We start from the raw sequence: 24,275 nt of genomic DNA, 5'->3' as shown, positions 1-24,275 counted from the left end.
CAAATAGAATTGGAAAGTATGTTATTCGGATATATGACCGGAAAATGACAACAAGTTTACTGACGTTATTTCAGTTACAACTGGTATAAATTTTTGATTTTCTCCACAAATTTCTGAGCATTGGCCGAAGGATGGCCCAGGCCGATTTATCGTAAATGTTCCTTCGTTCAATCGCCCAGGTGTGGCATCAATTCTAACTTCTAATGCTATTTCCATTTTCGTTTTATACAGTTCTTCGTACGCTCTTACTATGATGTCTTAGAACAGTGTTCCGCAACAGGTGTACAACGGTGAAGGGGGCCGGCCGGAGTGACCGAGAGGTTCTAGTCGCTACAGTCTGGAACCGCGCGACCGCTGCGGTCGCAAGTTCGAATCCTGCCTCGGGCATGGTTGTGTGTGATGTCCTTAGGTTAGTTAGGTTTAAGTAGTTCTAAGTTCTAGGGGACTGATGACCTCTGAAGTTAAGTCGCATAGTGCTCAGAGCCATTTGAACCATTTGAACGGTGAAGGGTGTGATGCGAACATTTATAAAGTAAGAGATTTAGTTTTTAGACATACCGTTAATTTTTATGTTTTTTTAAGAAATTAAATGTAATGTGTATCTTCTTCGATTTTAATTATGAAAGAGTTAGTCTATTCTTTAATTATTTGATACATGCTTATAACTGTCACATTTTCATAGAAATTAAATGTAATTTGTTTAGTCAGTATTGCTGTTATACATAGACATTTTTCTCTGTTATAAATAGTAGAGGACAATGAAAGAAGCAAATATTCCTAATAAACATAGGTCTAACGCAGTATGCACATCTGTAGCAACACCCAGGTTTTCAAATGAGGAAGTGACTGACGTCAGTTTCAAGTACGGCCGTGCTAATGGCAATGCACGAGAGGCAGCATCCTCAGAGACAGACAGCCAGACAGCAATGTGTGTTCACTAGCTCCCGTCAGCGCCTCGTGAGACTTGTTCACTTAAGCTTAACATGCAACGCAGAGGTAGACCAAGAAAACTGCCGCCACTGCGAATGGAGGACCGTGTTTTATAACAAGTGAGCACAATACCGGTCACAAATACCAGAAGAATTGCTGGTGAATGCTTTTCGCCCTCCATCATCTGGCGGAAATTTCATGAGAGAGACTGTACCCATGTGATGTAGAAAGTATACAAGCCCTGGCCGCGCCTGACTTTGCCGCTCGGGCTGTCCTCTACCAATGGATCATTTACACAATATGAGAATGATCAACAGTTCCTCGTGTAAATGTTATTTGCAAGCGAAGAATGCTTTAGCCGAAATGGTGCTATGATCATCCACAACACAGACGATTCGGCTTATAACACTAACGGTGCCTTTGAGATGGCACACCAGTGGAGACTTCCTTTCAACGTTTGGACAGGTGTTATTGGTTATAGGGTCACATTTCCTGTCTAGTTGACTTACAAGTCCTGTGCATCATTTACTGCCACACAAGCTAATCTGCTATTTGGATGATGTTCCTTATGGTGGAATGCTACATAAGTGGGTTGAGTCGGACTCACCTGAACTGCCAGAACTCCTCGCTGTTGGGGTCCAGCCTCGTGTGGTTGGTGGAGTACACGTTGCCACGGGCGTTGCCCAGCCACACATCATAGCCAGCGTCCGCCAGCACGAAAGCTGCAACACCAGAGAAGCGCAGTGTAGCACCACTCCATCTCATGGAGGAAGAGCACGTACTCAGACGGCGCGAAAAAAGAGGAAAGCACTTAACTGCTGGTTGAGAGTGACGTCTGTCGAAACAGATCGCTGACCTATTTGGAAAAGTATGGCGATGAAAATGGAAATGAGCGTTTGGCGTCATTGGCCGGGAGGCCCCTTACGGGGCAGGTCCGGCCGCCTTGGTGTAGGTCTTATTACATTCGACGCCACACTGGGTCACCTGCGCGCCGTCTGGGGATGAAATGATGATGAAGACAACACAACACCCAGTCCTTGAGCGGGGAAAATCCCCGACCCAGCCGGGAATCGAACCCGGGCGCGTAGGACGGCAATCCGTAACGCTGAACACTCAGCTATCGGGGCGGGCAGTATGGTGATGATTATTATGATTTTATGGCGCTGAACTACGGGCTCATCTGCACCCTTACATAAAATAGACTAATGTCGTTAAAATCGCTTAAAAGTACCAAATTATTTAAAACCAAACAAGAAGAACCCACGAAAACATCGAATAGAAGTTACAATACAATGCTGACTTAAAGAAAATCAAAACAATAACACGAAGCACAGATAAAAACAAGGGAGCATAATCGTTGATAAATACTTCATATTCTTAGCTCAAACGTAGTATCTTGAATTAGATGATCTACTCCAACCAAGTGCCACTGATCTCGAAAACATCGGTCCTGCGAAACCCAACGTGCGCTTTTCTCGCATGGCATCCCCAAAGCTATGGATCTAGGTACCCATGTAGGATAAAGTATCTCCCAAAAATTTTTGGAGGCAGTACCGCACCAACATTTATTAACGGAGGTATGGTTATACCGAGCTGATAAAAGTCACGGGATAGCCATATGCATACAAAGTGTGCTCGGAAATTCCCGTTACAATCTCCTAGGACCTATAGACGGGAGTGATTACATAATATTATGGATAGGAACCCATGTCCGGAAACGTACTGTTTCCCTTCCACGACGGTTTCAATCAGATGACTCGTCCACTTCTGCTTGAGGAATTGAATTGGGCGTTACACAGTACAATCATTAGGTAACAGTTCGAAAGGAAACAAGACGAAACATCCATTTATCACTTAAACACCTTTGTTTGTATTAACACTGAAACATTACGTGTTTACATTATTCCAGACCTTAAAAGAATCCAGACGTACAAAATAGCACTGATGCAACGTAGATAAATGACATCAGGTGACTGACGCAGTACACTTCATCCTTTCTATCCTATTGCATACCACGGCAAGCAACTCTGAGACTTTTCTCTATCCGTCAGCAGAAGTGGACGCGTTACACATTTGCACTGAACCATCGTATAACGGTAACGGTAAGTGTGGTGTCACCGCCAGACACCACACTTGCTAGGTGGTAGCTTTAAATCGGCCGCGGTCCATTAGTACATGTCGGACCCGCGTGTCGCCACTGTCAGTGATCGCAGACCGAGCGCCACCACACGGCAGGTCTCGAGAGACTTACTAGCACTCGCCCCAGTTGTACGGACGACTTTGCTAGCGACTACACGGACGGAGACTCTCTCATTTGCCGAGAATATAGACAGCATACCCTTCAGCTAAGTCAATGGCTACGACCTAGCAAGGCGCCATTAACAGTATATTGCATATATCTAAAGAGTCTCACTTGTATCATCAAGAACGCTGTATACAAATGATGGATTAAAGTTAAGTATTCCAGAAGCTACGTACTTTTGTTTATAGCATTCATTACGTATCCTGTTTCAGACCTCACGCCATCCTGCGTGAGTTTAAGCGCGTGCCTTTCGGTTACCCGTCACTGTGGTGATGGTGGTGGTTAGTGTTTAACGTCCCGTCGACAACGAGGTCATTAGAGACGGAGCGCAAGCTCGGATTAGGGAAGGATTGGGAAGGAAATCGGCCGTGCCCTTTCAAAGGAACCATCCCGGCATTTGCCTGAAACGATTTAGGGAAATCACGGAAAACCGAAATCAGGATGGCCGGAGACGGGATTGAACCGTCGTCCTCCCGAATGCGAGTCCAGTGTGCTAACCACTGCGCCACCTCGCTCGGTCCCGTCACTCGTCACTGTGGACTGGCTGTCTTGTCAGTCCACAACAGTAAGTTTTCGGACATGGCTTCCTGTTCAAAGTATTATGTACTCACACACCTCTACAAGTCCTATAAGTTTGTAACGGGAATTTATGGACACCATGTGTACAGACGGCGACAGTATCGCGTAAACAAAGTATAAAAGGGCAGTGCATTGGCGGTGTCAATTGTACTTAGGTAAAAAATGTAAATGTTGTGTGACTAGGGCTTCCCGTCCGGTAGACCGTTTGCCGGGTGCAAGTCTTTCGATTAGACGCCACTTCGGCGACTTGTACGTCGATGGGGATGAAATGATGATGATTAGGACAACACAACACCCAGTCCCTCAGCGGAGAAAATCTCCGACCCAGCCGGGAATCGAACTCGGGCCCTTGGGATTGACATTCTGTCGCGCTAACCACTTTTATTTATTTATTTATTGTTCTCATTTTGTTCGTTGCATATGTTCGGTGCAGATTTCCCATGACACACGTTCAAGTTCAGTGTTGAGCCGTTGAGTCAATCTTTTATTACAGAGGGCAGCTAACCCTCTGACCGAACACGCTGAGCTAACGTGCCGGCTACCACTGAGCTACCAGGAGCGGACTGTACTTAGGTGATTCATTTGAAATGGTTTCCGACGTTATTGTGGTCTTACGACAGGAATTAATTGACTTTGAACGCGGAATGGTACTTGGAGCTAGACGCAAGGCACATTCCAGTCTGGAAACCATAAGGGAATTCAATATTTCGAGAGCCACAGTGTCAAGAGTGAGCCGAGAATACCAAATTTCAGGCACTGTCACTCACCATGGACAACGCAGCGGCCGACGGCCTTAACGACCGAGAGCAGCGGCGTTAGCGTAGAGTTGTCAGAGCTGTCAGACAAGCAACACTGCGTGAAATAACCTCAGAAATCAATGTTGTACGTACGACGAACATATCCGTTAGGACAGTGCGGCGAAATGTGGCGTTAATGGGCTGTGGCAGCAGACGACTGACGTGAGTGCCTTAGATAACAGCACGACATCGTCTGCAGCACCTCTCCTGGGATCGTGTCCATATCGGTTGGGTGCTAGACGATAGGAAAAACCGTGGCCTGGTCAGATGAGTCCGGATTTCGATTGGGAAGATTTGATAATAAGACTTGAGAGTGGCGCAGATCCCAGAAGCCGTGCACCCAAGTTGTCACAAGACACTGTGCAAAGATGGTGGTGACTCCATAATGATGTGGGCTGTCCTCTAGTTGAACAGAACCGATCACTGGCTGGAAATAGTTATGTTGGGATGCTTGTAGACCATTTTCGGTCATTCCTGAAAATCATGTTCTCAGACAAGGATGGTATTTTTATGGGTGACAACGTCCTATGTCAATGGGCCACATTTGTTCGCGATTGGTCTGAAGAAGTTTATGGAAAGTTCGATCGAATGACACGGCTTCCCAGATCATCCGGCATGAATCCCATAGAACATTTACGGGATATAATCGAGAGGTCAGTTCGTGCACAAAGTCCTGCACGGGCGACACTTTCGCAATTATGGACTGCTACAGAGGCTATATTTCTGCAGGTGACTTCAAGCGACTTGTTGAATCCATGCCACGTCGAATTGCTGCACTACTCTGGGCAAAAGGGGGTCCAACACGATGTTAGGAGGCATCCATGACTTCTGTCTCCTCATTGTATATGCTGTATTAAATAAACTATGAAACTGGATTGAGTTTTTCTTGCTTGAGAGGACGTAGCGTGGTATCTTGGATGAAGAGTCATCGAGAGGTGTAAACGTAAGCTCCAGACAAGCGGTGTGGAAGCATATTGGGATCATTTTGCTGCTCATATTGTATATTAGGGACATTGCAGACAATATTAACATTAATATCAGACTTTTACAGTTTATGAAGCTCTCTGTAATGAAGTACTTATCTAAAAAAGGCTGCAAAAATATTGTTAGATCTTGATAATATTTTAACATGGTGCAAAGATTGGTAACTTGCTTTAGACGGTCATAAATGTAATATTCTGCGCTCCACAAAACGAAAGAACATAATGTTCTACATCTAATCAGTAAGTCATATTTGGAATTAGTCAATGCATACAAATACCTTGGTGGAACAGTTTGCGTGGATATAAAATGATACTATCACTTAAGCTCAGTCGTACGTAAGTAATTGGCAAATTTCGGTTCATTGGCAGGATACTGGGAAGATGCAACCAGTTTACAACGACAGCTGCTTACAAAACACTTGGCGTGTTTAGATTGTACCGAAAATTTCTCCCCACCACTCGATGTAGAGATCAAGTTTAGGACAGGAGAGAATAGTGCAAAACGGAAAAGGGACAAAAGGGTATAGCCTTCACCAGACCATGACTGGAGTGTTGCAAATACACCAGTCAAATCGTCCTAACAAACTTCCGTTGGACACATCTGCAGTTATAAAGGGCAGTCAAATGAAAACGACACAGAAAGAAAAAGTAAGTAAACTGCTCAATTTTCCAAAGTAATCAACGTACTTGTTGTTTATACCATTGTGAGAAAAGACGGTCAACGCCTTTATGGAGAAATGTTTGCGGTTGTCTACGGAATCATAATTGTATCCAGGGGTGCACCTCTTCGACTGAAGCAAACAGACGGCCGTCGTTTTTTCATGAAGGCATTGACCGTCAGCGGGGTAAATGTATTAACAGTTAGGGCGACCGATTTTGAAGGAATAAACAGTTTACTTACTTTTGTCAACTGTCCCTTTCACTCGACTGTCCCTTATAAAATAAGAAGGTATGAAGTACGCTGTAGCCTTCAATGCAAGAAAAAATGATGAAGTATTTATGAAGGGGAGGTTAATTTCAAATAGGAATGAGACAGCGTTGTAGCTGGTGATACCTAGTAAGTTAATGGTATGAATGTTGTAAGTTTGCAATATAAAAGTGACGGAGGAGTCATGTTCGTAAGTCGAAGTGAGCAAAAAAAAGCCACTCCGTCTTCAGGCCACAGGTGGCCGATCGGGACCATCCGACCGCCGCATCATCCTCAGCTGAGGATGCGGATAGGAGGGGCGTGTGGTCAGCACACCGCTCTCCCGGTCGTTATGATGGTTTTCTTTGACCGGAGCTGCTACTATTCAAGGTTATCCATAAATAAATGGTAAACTTTTGCGACAGACAAAATGGATAAATAAATATCTAAAGTAAAAAAAAATAGTGCCAAGGACACTAACGCGAACGGAAATTTTATGCGCTTAAAACAGCGAAATGACTGTTATTTGAGTTTGACAATGAGTGATAATAATTACGTTTACTTTACTCAATTTCCATACATTATTGTATTGATTTTCATTAACGTTTCTTTACTTAATTTTCTATACTTTACTGCATGTCCTTTAGTTCTATTGCGCTGTGCAGAAATGCAATTACCACACGTGTGTTCGTCCGACCTGTAGGAACACGCAAACACATAGGATTTCCGAGGTTGTATACGAATCAAACATTCGATTTATCCACAGAAATCTAATTTATCCAAGCCTGGAACTGCGAAACGATGAAGTTATGCAAGTGAAATTCTGAATCCATTTAGTGCGTAGCACAACTGAAAATTCCGCGTATTTACTGGAGTCACTTCCGCTTCTAAAGGTCCAGACATGATAACCGAAAAACAAGTCTCACTTACAGAGGTTTATGTTGGGGGGGGGGGGGGGGATGGAAATCATTTTGCCTTTCTTTTCATTTCATTCATAAAGTGTACGTAGTTATGTAGTTCACACTTCTCCAGATTCGACTGTGGTCTTCGTATATAAAATACTGGAATAGTTAGAGAGCACTTACTGGAAGAGCTTAATTCTACACCAGTTAATTAGTTTTCTACAAACCATTTTTCATATCTTTTAAGAAAGTGACAGATCTCCCCCAACTTTGCATTAACTCTGCTTCCTTTGATTTCAGCCAGTCATTGACAGCGCCTTCAGGCTCTTCGTCGGAGTCAAAGCGATGACAGCGAAGTCAGTTTTTGATGAATATGAAGATGGAGACACAACTTTCAGCCCAGTGTGAGCCATATCGTACATGTTCAGAAACTATAATTTGAACTGCCGCAAGGGTTCTGTGATTCTGGTCAGAGTTGAGGTGTAGCGTTGTCGTGCAAAAAATGAAGTACCGGTAGTCAAGCGGCCGTGACATTTACTTTTGAGAGCTCATCTCACATTGGGTAGCGTCCCCAGTGGCCTTCATAACCGTATTTCGTACTATGTCCTACATACAAAATTCAATTAGCGTCCCTAAAACCACTAGCCAACCTTCATGGCTTGCAAAGTTTGCAGAGCCTTTATTGGTTTGCTTGGTGTGGCAGTATGAACCCACACGGTTGAATGTTGTTTTGTCTGCTTATTAACACAGCCATACCGTTCATCGCAGGTAAAGATTCTGTCTAGCAAGCCTTTCCACCGCACTGAAAAAAAAAAAAAAAAAAAGGCTTAGAAACCGGTCCCACGTCGACATTCACGGTTCTCTAAAAGGGGTTCTGTAATTCAAAGAGAATGAACTTGGTACACCTTACATTTTCGTCACGATCTCTTGTGAAACAGGGAAATCTACGGACTGTTATCAAACAGTAGAGATATTGAGAAGTGCCGCCTTTCACAATTTTTTTTCGGCAGCTTTTTACTTCACTTTAGTCGTCAGTATAGATGTTTCTTCCTTCACTCTAAAACAAAAGAAACCATTATGGACAACGTTTTCGTCACATTCTCTCCTTACAGATCACAATTAGCCGATAACTGCTAACGTATTTGAGACTTATTTTTGTAACTAATAACCGAATTACAGGACGAATTTGACATTTTCTGGTATTTTCACTCACAACGGTGGTTTTGGAGGCCACTACATCTACATATACACAAGCAACTGTACCAAAATTATGTGTTTTTGTTTTTGTTCTATTCACGTATAGAGCGAGGGAAGACTGACTGTATGCCTGTACACGCGCCATAATCCCTCCCTTATCTTACGCTCACGATCCCTACACGAGACATACACAGAGGTGGCAAAAGTCACGGGACACCTCATATCGTGTCGGACGTCGTGCAGCAACTCGCCGTCGCGTGCACTCAACAAGCCGTTTTAAGTCCTCTGCAGAAATAATGAGCCACGCTGCGTCTATAGCCGTCCATAATTGTGAAAGTGTACCCGCAGCAGGATTTTATGCGCGAACTGATCTCTCCATTATGTCACATAAATGTTCGATTTGATTCATGGCGGGCGATCTGGGTAATTAGGTGAAGGCCGTGGGCTACTGCGTTTTCCGTGATGATAGGTAATTCCCGAAATTTGGTATTCTCGGGAATTCTTGACACTGTGGATAACAGGATATTGAATTCCTTAATGATTTCCGAAATGTAGTGATCCAGGCGTCTAGCTCCAAGTACTGTTCCGCGTTCAAAATCTGTTAATTCCCTTCGAGCGGCCATAAAGAGGTCGGAAAAGTTTTCGCATGATTCACCTGAGTACAATCGACAGCTCCACCAACGCACCGCCCTTTTATATCTTTTGTAGTCGGTAATACCGCAATTGTATATGTTCCAGATCGCCATCCCATGACTTCCGTCACACCAGTGTGCGTTGGTGACAGCATAATGGTAGCACTGTGTTATTCTAATACACCTCTCAATTTACCCAACAGAGATTCGCAACACCTGTCTTCCAAGGATTCCCGTTTAAAGCCACCGAACATTTCTGTTGCATTCTCATATAGGCTACAGTCCTACACCTACTTAGCAGCGCGTCTCTTAGTTTCTTCGATATCTCTTGTCAAGCCTACTCGAGAATGACTGCCAACACCAGAACAATACTTTATAACTTGCACTAGCGTCCGTGTATGTGGTTTTCTTTACAGATGCACTGTACTCTCCCAGAACCATACCATCAAATCTAAGACACTTTCTGCTTCCCTAATACTGAAGTTCAGTTTCATATCGCTTCTCAGTATTCCTTCTTGTGCCTTTGTGCTACGGCTATGAACGGACCTGGCATGGTTAATCTAGTGGGTGGTCAGAGGCCCTGCCTGTCGCAACCCTGTTACAACCCGGGACGGATGTGTGTACTCCAACTGTCTTCCTGTTTGTTATTCATATAAAAGTGAGCGAAAGTTTCCAAAATGATGGAGAATCTTGTAACTGAGGCCGAACTCGGATACCAGCTCGGTACTCAACCAACTGGGATGTGGGAAAATACTTAAGACTCACATCCACGCTCGCTGGCACACCGTCATCTACATCTACACCAATATGACTACTCTGGAGTTCACACTTAGGTGCCTGGCGCAGGGTTCATCGAACCACTTTCATTCTATTTGTCTATGGTTCCACTCTAGAAAACTGCGCAGGTAAAACGCACACTTAAATCTTTCAGTGCCAGCTCTCATTTCTCTAATTTTATTAGAATGATCATAGCTCCCTAGGTGCCAACAAAATATTGAGCATTCGGAGGAGAAAGTTGGTGAATGAAATTTCGTGAGGAGATCCTCCCGCAACGAAAAACGCCTTTGTTTTAATGATTTCCATCCCAATCCTCGTATCATATCAGTAGCACTCTCTCCTCTACTTCGCGATAATACAAAACAAGCTGCCTTTCTTTGAACTTCTTCGATGTCCTCCGCCAGTCCTATCTGATGCAGATCTCACACCGCGCAGCAGGACCCCAGAAGAGGACGGACAAGTCTAGTGTAGGCAGTCACTTCAGTAGATCTGTTGCATATTCAAAGTGTTCCCAATAAGACGCAGTCATTGGTTTCCCTTCCCACAATATTGTCAATGTGATTGTTCCAGCTTAAGTAGGAATTTAGCTGAACTGACAGCATTTAGATTTTTGTGATTTATCATGTAACCGAAATTTAGCCGATTCCTTTTAGTCATCAAGTGGAGAACCTCACACTTTTCCTTAATTAGGGTCAATTCCCACTTTTTTCACCATACAGGAATCTTCTATAAATAATTTTGCAGTTTGTTTTGATTTTCTGATGACTTTAGTAGACAGTAAATGACAACATCATCCACAAACAGCCTAAGATTGCTGCTGAGATTGTCTCCTAAATCATTTATATAGATTAGAAACGCCTGTTGTTGTGGTCTTCAGGTCAAAGACTGCTTTGATGTAGCTGTTCATGGTACTGCATCCTGTGCAAGCCTCTTCATATCTGCCGGCCGCGGTGGTCTAGCGGTTCTAGGCGCTCAGTCCGGAACTGCGCGACTGCTACGGTCGCAGGTTCGAATCTTGCCTCGGGCATGGATGTGTGTGATGTCCTTAGGTTAGTTAAGTTTAAGTAGTTCTAAGTTCTAGGGGACTGATGACCACAGATGTTAAGTCCCATAGTGATCAGAGCCATTTGAACCATTTTTTTCTTCATATCTAACTGCTGCAACCTACATCCTTCCGAATCTGCTTACTGTATTCCTGTATTCATCGCTTGGTCTTCCTCTACGATTTTAACCCCCCCTCTCCCCCCCCCCCCACACACACACTTCCCTTGATGACTGATAATGTGTCCTAGTCAGGTTGTGTCACAAGTTTCTTTCTCCCCAATTCTATTCAGTATCTCCTGGTTAGTTACGTGATCTACCCAACTAATCTTCAACATTCTTCTGTAGCACCACATTTCGAAAGCTTCTCTTCTCTTCTTGTCTAAACTATTTATCGTCCATGTTTCACTTCCATACATGGCTACACTCCATGCAAATACTTTCAGAAATGACTTCCTGACACTTAAATCTATACTCGATGTCAACAAATTTCTCTTCTTCAGAAACGATTTCCTTGCCATTGTCAGTCTATATTTTATATCCTCTCTACTTCGATCATCATCATTTATTCTGCTCCCCAAATAGCTGAACTCCTTTACTACTTTAAGTGTCTTATTTCCTAATCTAATTCCCTCAGAATCACCCGACTTAATTCGACTACATTCCATTATCCTCGTTTTGCTTTTGTTGATGTTCATCTTATACTATCCTTTCAAGACACTATCCATTCCGTTCAACTGCTCTTCCGAGTCGCCTATAACGCTTCATTAGTCAATGCTAGATATCCTCTCAGTTTTACTCGACGTCTTTCCGTCAGATACTACGAACTGTGATCTTCCCGACAGTTTGATTAGAAGGCGCTTGTGAGGCAAACTTTTTTGGAAATATGGATACATGGAATCAGTATGAGATTCTCTCTGCTATCATTCATTACTTCGTGAGAACAAAGTGCTAGTTGTGTTTCACAATAACGTTATTTCCTTGTCGTTAATCCGCCTTGCGGATTTGATCCTGGGCCGGCGCACCTCCCCGTCCCAGAAGTGCCACTTCAACCCGCACAGCCGTGCGGGTCATATCGCATTTAATTATTACCCCTAAATGCTAATACGATGTGAAGAGCTGAAAATGTTCCCCACTAATTTTGCTGTGATGTAGTATGCGGGTCTTTCTCTTTGTTGTAGCCAATGTTTTACTTTTTCCACAGCAGGAGGCCCCGTGAGCACTTACGTACACTATGTGATCAAAAGTATGACACCTGGCTGAAAATGGCTTAAAAGTTCGTGGCGCCCTCCATTGGTAATGCTGGAATTCAATATGGTGTTGGCCCACCCTTAGTCTTGATGACAGCTTCCACTCTCGCAGGTATACGTTCAGTTAGATGCTGGAAGGTTTCTTGGGGAATAGCATCCCATTCTTCACGGAGTGCTGCACTGAGGAGAGGTATCGAGGTCGGTCGGCGTTCCAAAACATCCTAGAGGTGTTCTATTGGATTCAGGTCAGGATTTGTGCAGGCCAGTCCATTAGAGGGATGATATTGTCGTGTAACCACTCCGCCACAGGCCGTGCATTATGGTCAGGTGCTTGATCGTGTTGAAAGATGCAATCGCCATCCCCGAATTGTTATTCAACAGTGGAAAGGAAGAAGATGCTTAGAACATCAGTGTAGACCTGTGCTGTAATCGTGCCGCGCAATAGAACAAGGGGTGCAAGCCCCCTCGATGAAAAACACGACCACACCCTAACACCACCGCCTTCGAATTTTACTGTTGGCACTACACACGCTGGCAGATGACGTTCACCGCGCATTCGTCATACCCACATCCTGCCATCGGATCGCTACATTGTGTACCGTCATTCGTCACTCCACACTACGTTTTTCCACTGTTCAATCATCCAATGTTTACGTTCGTTACACAAAGTGAGGCGTCGTTTGGCATTTACCGGCGTTATGTGTAGCTTATGAGCAGCCGCTCGACCATGAAATCCCAGTTTACTCACCTCCCGCCTAACTGTCATAGTACTTGCATTGGATCCTAATGCAGTTTGGAATTCCTGTGTGATGGTCTGGATAGATGTCTGCTTATTACACATTACGACGGTCTTCAACTGTCATTGGTCTCTAGGCGCTTCAGTCCGGAACCACGCAGCTACTACGGTCGCGCCGGCCGGAATGGCCGTGCGGTTCTGGGCGCTTCAGTTTGGAACCGCGTGACCGCTACGGTCGCAGGTTCGAATCCTCCCTCGGGCATGGATGTGTGTGATGTCCTTAGGTTAGTTAGGTTTAAGTGGGTCTAAGTTCTAGGGGACTGATGACCTCAGATGTTAAGTCCCATAGTGCTCAGAGCCGTTTGAACCATTTTTACTACGGTCGTAGGTTCGAATCCTGCCTCGGGCATGGATGTGTGCCATGTCCTTAGGTTAGTTAGGTTTAGGTAGTTCTAAGTCTAGGGGACTGATGACCTCAAATGTTAAGTCCGATAGTGCTTAGAGCCATTTGAACCATTTTTTCGGTGGTCTCTGTAAGTCAACAGACAAGGTCTGAATGTATGCTTTTGTGCTGTGTGAGTCCACGTTTCCACTTCACTATCACATCGGAAACAGTGGACCTGGGGATGATTAGGAGTGTGGAAATCTCACGTACAGACGTATAACAGCAGTGACACCCAATCACTTGAGCACGTTCGAAGTCTGTGAGTTTCGTGGAGCACCCCATTGTGCTCTCTCACGATGTCTAATGACTACTGAGGTCACTGATATGGAGTACCTGGCAGTAGGTATCAGCAAAATGGACCTAATATGAAAAACATATGTTTTTGGGGGGGGGGGGGCGGTGTCCGGATACTTCTGATACATAGTGTACTTGCTAAATCAGGGTAGAAACAGTGTCGTTATCCTGCTCACTTCTCGTCCTTCCAAGACTTCGTGGAAGCGGAAGTTTGCTTTCCCTAGACTCTAGGGAGAAACTGAAAAGTCCTCATATTTTCCAATAATGAGTGTCATAATTCCAAACTGAATGCCAAAGCATAACAGTAAATGTTTTTTCAACTTTTGGAAAGAATCGTGGTCCTTCTCCCTTAATGAAATTCGTGATGTGGGTATGCCGGAACGATCACACTGACATTGCCAACAATAACGAAAACCAGGCATCTGACCGGTGCTGTGCTTTTTCTGCAATGGCTAAAATAACGTCACAGACTGAAGTGCTGTTTGCAAAGCAACCGAGTGAATCTCTCCCCATCTGCAAACAAACTGTGCGAAAATCGCTCTCAGCGCAGGGCTTTGATCGGCCCTTTTTTTGTCGTGTTAATCCCATACGGTTCTTCCCACAAATGGCACGGCATTTTGTGCGTCACATCTTGAAATTAACATCGTACATGGTTCCATTCGCACCACCACAATTATTTCCTCTTCATAATGGTGCTTTTTAAAGACAGAATATGTCGGGAATTACATGGCATCAACGGCTTTGGAATACTACCACAGGTGGACATCATTCTTTCCTTACACGTGGGCACTAGATCGAATGTATGGTGTCTTACAGTGTGTAAGTAGGCTGTTTATGTTTTCTCTATGTAAGTAGGCTGTTTATGTTTTCTTATTGGCAACGTTACGTAGCAGTCTGTGGCTGCTTTGCATTGTTGTAATACTCGCCATTGTAGTGTTAGGCAGCTGGCTGTGAACAGCGCGTAGCGTTGCGCAGTTGGAGGTGAGCCGCCAGCAGTGGTGGATGTGGGGAGAGAGATGGCGGAGTTTTGAAATTTGTCATGAACTGCTATATTTATATATGATGATATCAAGGTAAATACATTGTTTGTTCTCTATTAATATCTTTCATTTGCTAACTATCCCTATCAGTAGTTAGTGCCTTCCATAGTTTGAATCTTTTATTTAGCTGGCAGTAGTGGCGCTCGCTGTATTGCAGTAGCTTGAGCAGCGAAGATTTTTGTGAGGTAAGTGATTTGTGAAAGGTATAGTTTAATGTTAGTCAGGGCCATTCTTTTGTAGGGAATTTTGAAAGTCAGATTGCGTTGCGCTAACAAAATATTGTGTGTCAGTTTAAGCACAGTCATGTATAATTGTTCAAAAGGGGACGTTTCAAGTGAGTTGCAACGTTTTTATGTCTTTACTGATGGACATGGAGGGCAGTATGTACACTGGCCAAAACTGTCCGAGTGCCCATATGTAATTCGGAATTGACAACTAGATGTCACCCTATAACACGAGGCAGGAAGTATTGCGTTTTCAGTGGAGAAGCGCTGACAGCAGGTTGGCTGAGCGAGGAGAGCTCAGTGACTTCGAATGTGGGTTAGTCATCGACGTCATCTCTCCTCCTAAAGCCGCCCAAGTCGACTGTTGGTGATCCGTTTGCGAAGCGGAAGCGCGAGGGAACAACCGCAGCTAAATCAAGGCTAGGCCCACCTCATGTACTGATGAACTGGGGCCGTCGAGCAATGCGGAAAGTGATTAAAAAAGTCGCTTAAAATGAGGGGAAAAGTCTCTCGTGAGTTTCAAAGCGCTACCAGTCTAGCTAGCACATTGATCGTGCGCTGGGAGTTGAAAATAATTGGGTACAATGGTCGAGCAACTCCTCATAAGCGAACCATTTGTGTAGCGACGCCTGAGGTGGTGTGCACAGCGACGCCGCTGGACAGTAGATGACTGAAAACATGTGATTTCGAGTGGCTCTGTGGCAACTCGGTGGAAGGGTTTGAGCTTGGTGACTGCCTCGAGAACTTTACGTGTCGTCATATGTAGTGCCAACAGCGAAGTACAGAGGAGGTGCTGTTACGGAACCGAGGACCTTCTCGTGGTTAAGAGGCGGTTACCTTATTGCGCTTAAGAAAACTATAAATGCGGAATGATACAAGGATATGGACACATTTTACAGGAGGAGGAGATTAGGGTTTAACGTCCCATCGACGATAAGGTCACTAGAGATGGAGGAGAAGTTCGGATTAGGGAAGGATGGGGCTGGAAATCGGCCGTGCCCTTTCAAAGGAACCATCCTCGCATTTGCCTGAAGCGATCTATGGAAATCGCACAAAACCTAAATCAGGTTAGCCGGACGCGGGTTTGAACCGTCGTCCTCCCGAATGCGAGTCCAGTGTGGTAACCACTGCGCCACCTCGTTCGGTAACACATTTTACAGCATCGTGTGCTGCGTACAGAAGAGAAACAGTTCGGTGACGATGACTGTTTGTGTAAGCATGACAATGCTTACACAATCAGCCCGGTCATAGAACAACACATGTGAGGCAATGGTTTGTGGTTAACAACATTCCAGAAATGGAGTAGCCTGCCCAGAGTCCCAAACTGAGCCCAGAGGAACACCTCTGAGTTAAAACGTGACTTCGATCCATAGCTTAGCATCTAACATGAATTTCAAACTATCATAAAGGCGAAGGTGGACACACTCCATATTAATTTCCACTAATAGATGTCCGGATACTTTTGATCATTTAGTGGAAAGAAAACTTCGGGTTTGACGTTAATTTCGATAATGGGGTGATATGAAAGAAACGCCGAAGCCTACTGAACAATTCGATGCGATGCGATGACTTGAAGAGAGTGTCGGAATGGAATGGATCTGTGGGAACTGTAAAGAAATCTCCCTGTGGAGTTTTTGAGAAGCTGTTAATGTATTACTGAACAGGTAAGATGGGAGAAGTTTATTAAGCTAGGCAATTAAATAACCAGACTGGCACTCCTTGCACTACAGAAAAACTTATTGCAATTTGTAAATAGGTCTTGCCTACTGGCGTAATACATGAAAAGTCACTGACAATAACAATATGGGATTGTGGGTCCACCTTGATGCGAAACACTTTTGTTATTTATTTATTTCCAGGCAAATAATGACAAAAGTGAAACTTCCTGGCAGATTATAACTGTGTGCCCGACCGAGACTCGAACTCGGGACCTTTGCCTTTCGCGGGCAAGTGCTCCACCAACTGAGCCACCGAAGCACGACTCACGTCCGGTACTCACAGCTTTACTTCTGCCAGTACCTCGTCTCCTACCTTCCAAACTTTACAGAAGCTCTCCTGCGAACCTTGCAGAACTAGCACTCCTGAAAGAAAGGATATTGCGGAGACATGGCTTAGCCACAGCCATGTTTCCACCAACTGGTGGAGCACTTGCCCGCGAAAGGCAAAGGTCCCGAGTTCGAGTCTCGGTCGGGCACACAGTTTTAATCTGCCAGGAAGTTTCATATCAGCGCACACTCCGCTGCAGAGTGAAAATCTCATTCTGGAAACATCCCCCAGGCTGTGGCTAAGCCATGTCTCCGCAATATCCTTTCTTTCAGGAGTGCTAGTTCTGCAAGGTTCGCAGGAGAGCTTCTGTAAAGTTTGGAAGGTAGGAGACGAGGTACTGGCAGAAGTAAAGCTGTGAGTACCGGACGTGAGTCGTGCTTCGGTGGCTCAGGTGGTGGAGCACTTTCCCGCGAAAGGCAAAGGTCCCGAGTTCGAGTCTCGGTCGGGCACACAGTTTTAATCTGCCAGGAAGTTTCATATCAGCGCACACTCCGCTGCAGAGTGAAAATCTCATTCTGGAATGACAAAAGTATTTTGCATAAAAGCGAATCCGCAATCCCATATTGTTGTTTTTGTGTGCAAACACGGACAGTGGGAGAGTTTCGAGGTAAAATCACCGACAATGTCAGTGCATCATGTTACCTGGAGCTTGTGCTGACTGAATTAGTTAGGTAAAATAATAGGTGGAGTGGGGTTCGTGTTGTGAGAACAGAACTTTATTTCGTCCAATTTAATCCTTCCTCTTCCACAAATAATAATAAGACCAAAAGCACAGTGCAACGTTGTCCACGCATCCTTCACATCTTCCACATCCCATTTCATAGACCTATTCTTTTCAGAGGAAGGAAATGGCGTATCACTTTATGAGAAGATAAATAGCCCAACTTTTTTGATTGAACAAGTCTGGACTTTGCTGCAACGTTTTTACGACAAGGAAATCAGGTGTAGAATTATTAGATAGGGAGTAGCGCACTTGCCTGATGAACGGCTACAAAAAGCTAACGGTATCGTTTTGTTGAATGACTATTAACGTTGCAGGGATAAAAAATACGTTAAGAGGCAGCACCAAGAAGTAAGCTTGCATCGAGGGGCAATTCCGCCGATTACATGAAGAAGTTTCTATTTGAAATTTCAGTGAATTCAGCTGTGTATGAAACGTTGATAGAAATCAACGGAGAGAGTTGAAAATGTGTGCCCGACTGGGATCCGAACCTGTGAACTCCTGCTTCCTAGGCAGGCGCTCCAACAACCCACTTTTTTGTTGATTTAATTTTGTTCATTATTGTTCGTTCTGTTTGCTCGCGGTGGACGTCCCATGACGCTTGTTCAACTTCATCAATGATCCATTAACTCAAAACCGTGCCGGCGTCCCATAAACCACCGAGGACACAGGAATTAGCGCGGCTGCGCGGACTTATCTCGAGCATGCTCCCCAGCAGACCCACATTCTCAACTTACTCGACACACTGCGAAAGTAGTGCTCCCCGCCAATTAATCTCAATATCTCAATGCTCTTGGCAAGGCCTTTCCCGCATGAGTTCGAGCGTATGCACAGAAATGATCCTTGGCTTGTGATCGCCATAATTATTTGTTTATGGTGTCTGCTCTTTCGGATATCTCCGAAGGAACAGACACCATACACATATAACTTTCTATTTCTTTCTTGAGAATCAACATTTAACACCAAATTTCAAACGCTTCGATTCTCCTGGTTTTCCCCAGTCGATAATTCACTTCCACGCAAAGTTGTGCTCCAACCTTCTCAGAAATTTCTTTTTCAAATTAAGGCCAATGTTTGATAGTAGCAGGTCTTTCTTTGCGAGGAATGCCCTCTTTAATTGTGCTCGTCAGTTTTTTATATCCTTGCTTCGTTTGACACGAGTAATTTGCATTCAAAAAATCACAATTCCTTTACTTTTTCTGCCACGTGGTCCCCAGTACTTAGGTAAACTTGGTCAATAATCTCGTTTCTGCCACACCTCTCATTTTCATCTTGGTTTACTTTCAAGCCATATTCTGTTCCCACTATACAATTCATTCAATTTAATGTATTCTATACCTCTTTCTCACTTTCACAGTGGACCGTAGTCATCAACGAACCTTATCATACTTTAACTGTGAATTTTATTTCCACTTTTTATTTCTTTGTTACTACGTCACTACTCTGCAACTCACATCCAAGTGGATGATTGGTTCACAGAAAGATGTTTCAGTCACCCCCCAATCCACGTGAGAAAAATGAATACCTAAACCTTTTCGTATGAGCTGTCATTTCTCTTATTTTATTACGTCGGTTGTAGGTGAGAGTGATGAAAACATTTTCGCTTTCGAAGAAGAAAGTTGGTGATCGAAATTTTGTGAAAATATATCGCCTAAACGAAAAAGTGTTTTGTTTCGTGATCGCCATCCCAACCCGCGTACTTACTGCCGACAGTCTCTACCCTACTTCGCGACTGTGCAAGACGAGCTGCCCTTCTTTGAACTTTTTCGGCGTCCTCCGCCAGTCCTATCTGATAAGGATCCCCGCGCACAAATACTGTAACAGAGAACGGACGAGAGTAGTGTAGGTAGTCTCTTTAGTATATTTGTTCCATCTTCTATCCGTCTTACAAACAAACCATAGTCTTTGGTTCGTCCTCTCCACAACATCTTCTGTGTGATATTTTCAATTTAAGTTGTTCATAGTCGTAATCCCTAACTATTTAGTTGAATCGGCAAACTTTAAATTTGTATTAATTTTTTATGTAGCTGGAATGTAACATTAATTTCATTACTCATGTGGAGGGCCTTAACATTTTTCACACCATACAGATATCTTGTCTAACTCATTTTGTATTTTTTTAAATTCTGATTTTCCTAGACAGTAAATGACAGCATCATCTGTAAACAGCAGAGGACCTAAAACGCTTCCTTGCGGACCATCAGATATCACTGCAGTGTTTACTCGACAACTTTTCGGCAATTGTTACGAACAATGAGAATACTGACAGGAAATATCGGACCTAGTCACACAATGAGACAGGCACGAAATTTGGCTAGAAGCTCCTTGTGAGGAATGGTGTCAAAAAACCGGAAGTCCAGAAATATAGAATGAACTGCAGAGCTCTGTCGATAGCACTTTTTACTTCATAAGAATAAAGAGGTAGTTATGTTCGCAAGAACGATATTTTCGGAAGCTGTATTATGTGTCAATCGATTGTTTCCTTTGAGGTATTTCATGTTTGACAATATGTCCCAAAATATTACTGCAACTGTGTGGCAGTGATATGGGGTCTGTAATTAAGCGGATTAATTTTCTTTTCTTTTTTGTGTACTGGTTTGACCTGTGCAACTTTCCAGTCTTCGTCCTTTTTTCGATTGAGCGATTGAATATGGATGTTATATACTCCGAAAGGAACCTACAATCTGGACCGAAATATATGCCTTCATTGACTTATGTAGTCTTACCACACCGAGGGTATCTACTTTAAGTTACTCATGTTGGTAGCTGTTCTTGATACAAATCCTGGAACATTTACTTCTTCTTTGATGAAGGAATCTCGGAAAACCGTATTTAGTAAATCCGCTGTAGTGGCACTTGTAACAGTATCATCGCTATCGCGCAGTGAAGGCAATGATTTAGTTAACTGCTTCTTTGATACACCGACTAAACGGTAGAGGATCCCTGATTTATGCCCTGCTTAGTGCTCCAACTTAGCTGAGAAGGATTGTTTTCCGGTCATATTATTGTTGTTCTCCCTGTACCCCTCTCTTACTTTCCAAAGTTCACAGAACTTTTCCTGCGTACATTGCTGGACTAGAATCTTGAAAGAAAGTAATCGAGGTAAAGAAAAGGAAGAAAGATTGGCGTAGAACTTCTCATCGGCGCTATCACTGCAGGCGGCGATAACGCGAAGTAGTGGCAATCACAGATAGATGCTGTCAGCGCTGAAACAGTGAAGTTGGGTCAAGAGCGGTGGGTCGTGAGTCTACCTGGATAACTCTGTAGGTAACAGCACTGTTAGCGAAGCATTTCAAATAACTCAAAAATGCAAGTCTTACAGTACAGACTGTATACCAGTTTGGTTCCTTTCAGACTGTGCTGGTATAACAGCTCCACACTTAATCATATACAACCGTTCGCTCGACGAAATAATCCACATCTAAAGACTGGAAAAATTCACAGATCACACCAGTACTCACCTCAAACTCTTCTCTGGCCAGACATGGGGGTTGAACCCCTCTACCATTCTCCACACCTACAAATCCTTAATCCGTCCCATCCTCTGTTATGCCAGTCCCACCTGGATATCCGCCCCCCCCCCACCCCCCAAATTCCATTAGTCCCTCCAGATCCTTGAGTGCCATGCACTCCACCTCGTCTTCCATATACACCTCCTGTCCCCCGCACAAATCCTCTATGATTTCCCTGTCAGTATTGCTTGAACATATCTGCATACTCTACACCTTCCGCCACCTTCATCCCCCTCATCCCCTCATTGCTTCTCTCCTCTCCAACCCCTGCCCTCTGCCGTGCCTTCACTGTCGTGTCCCCCCTACCCTCCATCTCTACACCCTTCATCTCCTTTCCCAAGGTGGCTTCTGCCAACTCCTCCTCCCAGATGATGCCCTCTCTCTCTCCATTTATCCGCCCTATCAACTCTGATCCTCATCTCCCCCTCCTTTCCTCTGTCCTTTCCCAAGGGTCTCGCTTCCACTCCTTTGATCCTGTTTTTTTCCCCACCTGCCCTCTCTCTGCCGCCGTTTCCCCAGGGTCTCGCTTCCACTCCTTTGATCCTGTTTTTTTCCCCACCTACCCTCTCTCTGACTCCCTTTTCTCCCCTGAGTCCTTTCTGCTCTCCCCTCCACTGCCTTTCCCACTCCATCTCGTGTCCGCCCAGCCCCTCCTCTTCTATGTACCCTCCCTCCATTGGCTGCCCCCTTTTTTCCTTTCCTCTCCTCCCCCATTTCCCCCTCATCGGTCCAGGTCCCCCCCCCCCCCATCTGCCATTACCTGTATAGTGGTGTGTTTAGTGTTGTGCGTCATCTGCCAGTATTGCGAACAGCTGCCATAGTGTTGTTAGTTGTATTTTTTATCTCATGCGAACAGGAACCAGACTGTCACTGTGTTTTTTAATTGTGCCTGTCTACTTCTTGTGTGTCTTCATCCGCATCGTCAACGTAGTGTTTTTATATTTTAAATTCCATAACTTACCGCCATTTTACAGTTTTTTACAATGTCAACGTTTTATTGCCTGTTTTTCTTGTTTGTTTCTATTTCTCATTATGTTTCTTAACTTTTCAATAGGCTGTACAGCAGCATATTACGCTGCTGCTGCCAGCCGCTTCCCCCCTCTGGGGGGAGGGGGGGAATTGAAATCCAATAAAGAAAAAAAAAAAACAGTACTCAACGGCCGTAACACTTTGCAGCAGGATTTCGGGACATATTCCGTGGTCGAGCAATACGAATACCTCGAAGAAAACGATCTATTGATAGAAAGTCATCATATCGTTCTTGTGCAACAAAACTATCTTTTTATTCTCAATAAGTAATGAGTGTTATCGACAGGTGATCTTAAATTGATTCCATGTTTTTAGATTTCCAGAAGGTTTTTGACACCGTAGCCCTCAAGCGATTTCTAATCAAACTGCTTGCCTATGATTGTCTCAGTTGTGTGACTGCATTTGTGACTTGCTGTCACAAGGGTTACAGTTCCTAGGAACAGACAGAAAGTTATCGAGTAAAACAGAAGTTATACCTGGAGTTCCACAAGGAATTGTTACAGGCCCTCTGCTGTTCCTAATCTATATAAACGATTTAGGAGACGTTCTGAGCAACCCTCTTAGATTGTATGTAGATGTTGTTGTCATTTATTGTCTATTAAAGTCATCAGGAAATAAAAGAAACAATTGCAAAATGATATAGACAACATATCTGTATGGTGTGAAAAGTAGGAACTGACCATGAATAAAAAGGGTAACATCGCCAATATGAGCACTAAAAATAATTCATTATTTTTCGGGTGCGCGATAAAAAGTACAAATTTAAAGGTTGTTAATTCAGCTAAATAGCTAGGTGTTAAAATGACGAATAACTTAAACCGAAAGTATCAAACAGAAAATGTTGTAGGGAAGGTGAACCAAACACTGCGTTTTATTGGCTGATACAGACATCCCAACCTTCAAAGCTTCATATTACTTTAGTGGGACATACATGTTCCCATCAAACACGAAAGTGTTAATCCATGATAACTTCATAATTTCAATAAGTGTGTTCCAGTTAACATTGTCAAAGACTTTCTCTGAGCCTATCAATCCTGTAAATTCAGATTTGTCTTTATTCAAAGAATTTTTCTAAGAAATTCATAGGATTAGTATTGCCTGTCGTACCATTACATATCTACAGAACCGAATCTGAACTTCCCCGAGGTCATTATTACCAGCTTCTCCATTCCTCTGCAAATAATTCATGTCACTATTTTGCAGCCATGCCTTATTAAAATAATGGTTTAGTAATATTCCCATCTACCAACAACTACCACATTTGGCGTAGGAATTATTACATTCTCCCTGAAATCTGAAATTACGTCGCCCGTCTCATATATCTCACACATCAAATATAATAGTTTTGTCCTGACATGTTTACAGAACTCTGTCAAATTCTTCTTGCTGTATCATATTCCCCATCTCATCTTCTTAATTTCTATTCCTTCAAGTTTATTTCCCCTGTATTAATCTTCTATACAGATTGTCCCCTTCATCTTGACTACCTAAAATAAAGTTTTGTCCAAAATAAAAATGAAAAGCATATGAAACGAATGTTGTTTAGCTATGAGCGGGACATTAACCAGCACTGCTGTCTTTGTTGTAACTTTCTTTATTATTAAAATAACGACCTTTTTAAACAGCAGCCAATACGGGAACTGCGTGCCGGGATTCGAACTTGTAACCTTTACATTTTGCGGGCAAGCGCTCTATCGCCTTTTTCTGTTTTCTTATTTTTTATTTTTTAATTATTTGTTTATTTACGTGTCTCCCATCTTCTATTATAGCCTATTCATGCACTCGTCTTCTTTGCCTTCTATGGCTAACCTGGCTATTTGAATGTTTCTCGTCTTTAAAATGTAAGGCATGCAAGTAAATGTCTTCTTTTGTGAAACTAAAAGTTCTTCCTTTTTTAAAACGAGAAAGTAATTAATACTCGTAAAAAGAAA

At 43.6% G+C, this 24,275-nt stretch overlaps 1 protein-coding gene across 1 annotated transcript in view; it reads right to left on the bottom strand.

The window, feature by feature from the left end:
- The window catches only part of LOC124622846 (lipase 3-like), a 214,555-nt gene that overhangs the window by 91,102 nt on the left and 99,178 nt on the right, over positions 1 to 24,275 (bottom strand). Inside the window, exon 3 of the mRNA XM_047148637.1 lies at positions 1,538 to 1,652. Within this exon, the coding sequence (XP_047004593.1) occupies positions 1,538 to 1,652 (115 nt within the window). The remainder of the gene's footprint in view (positions 1 to 1,537; positions 1,653 to 24,275) is intronic.

Source organism: Schistocerca americana, chromosome 7 (assembly GCF_021461395.2).
Source record: "Schistocerca americana isolate TAMUIC-IGC-003095 chromosome 7, iqSchAmer2.1, whole genome shotgun sequence".
Classification (NCBI taxonomy): domain Eukaryota; kingdom Metazoa; phylum Arthropoda; class Insecta; order Orthoptera; family Acrididae; genus Schistocerca; species Schistocerca americana.
This window is presented reverse-complemented; position numbering and strand designations above follow the sequence as displayed.